General features: G+C 45.3%; 1 protein-coding gene across 1 annotated transcript in view; it reads left to right on the forward strand.

Moving 5' to 3' along the window:
- Positions 1 to 267: 267 nt before the first annotated feature.
- The window catches only part of LOC130123610 (pituitary adenylate cyclase-activating polypeptide type I receptor-like), a 24,101-nt gene continuing 23,776 nt past the window's right edge, over positions 268 to 592 (forward strand). The window contains exon 1 of the mRNA XM_056292832.1: positions 268 to 313. Within this exon, the coding sequence (XP_056148807.1) occupies positions 268 to 313 (46 nt within the window). The remainder of the gene's footprint in view (positions 314 to 592) is intronic.

Consider the following 592-nt stretch of genomic DNA (forward strand, 5'->3'; position numbering starts at 1 on the left):
GAGTCATTGATCGACTAGAGAGACGAATATTCCACCCTTGTGTAAGTGGTTTAGTGGTTCGTCGTCAAGGGAAACGAACGTCGACCGTCTAGATGCCCAACTTCTCAGTACTTCTACGTTGTTTTCTGTCTTTGAGGGTGAGCAGCAGTCTCAGTAAATCCTAATTTCGAGCGTTATTTGTGACACTGCGAGGTTTTTGTGTGCGTGTCATTGCAGGCGGCCTCGGAGTCGGAGCACTGCATCATCAAGCGTGAACAGGAGAAATGCATGGAGAAGATCACGCAGCATGACTCTACAGATGACCTTGAGTTTGGTGAGTAAGAATGTGCATGTTTGTATGGGGTTGCAAGATTGAGCGTGTGTGTGCGCACGTGTGCCCTGATGGCCTTGTTTGTGTATTCAAATCATCCGAGACCAAAATAGGGGCCTTCATGGTCCTGCAATAACTCAGTTCTTGGGTGGCTCACAAAAAAAAAAAGAAAAAAAAAGATTTCTATCATCTGAGTAATAACGAGTATCGTTTGGTCGCAATCCCAGATCGCTGTACTTCATAAACAACAGCCACCCTAACAACATACAGTTAGTTCTCAGA

Source organism: Lampris incognitus, chromosome 14, assembly GCF_029633865.1.
Source record: "Lampris incognitus isolate fLamInc1 chromosome 14, fLamInc1.hap2, whole genome shotgun sequence".
Taxonomy (NCBI): Eukaryota; Metazoa; Chordata; class Actinopteri; order Lampriformes; family Lampridae; genus Lampris; species Lampris incognitus.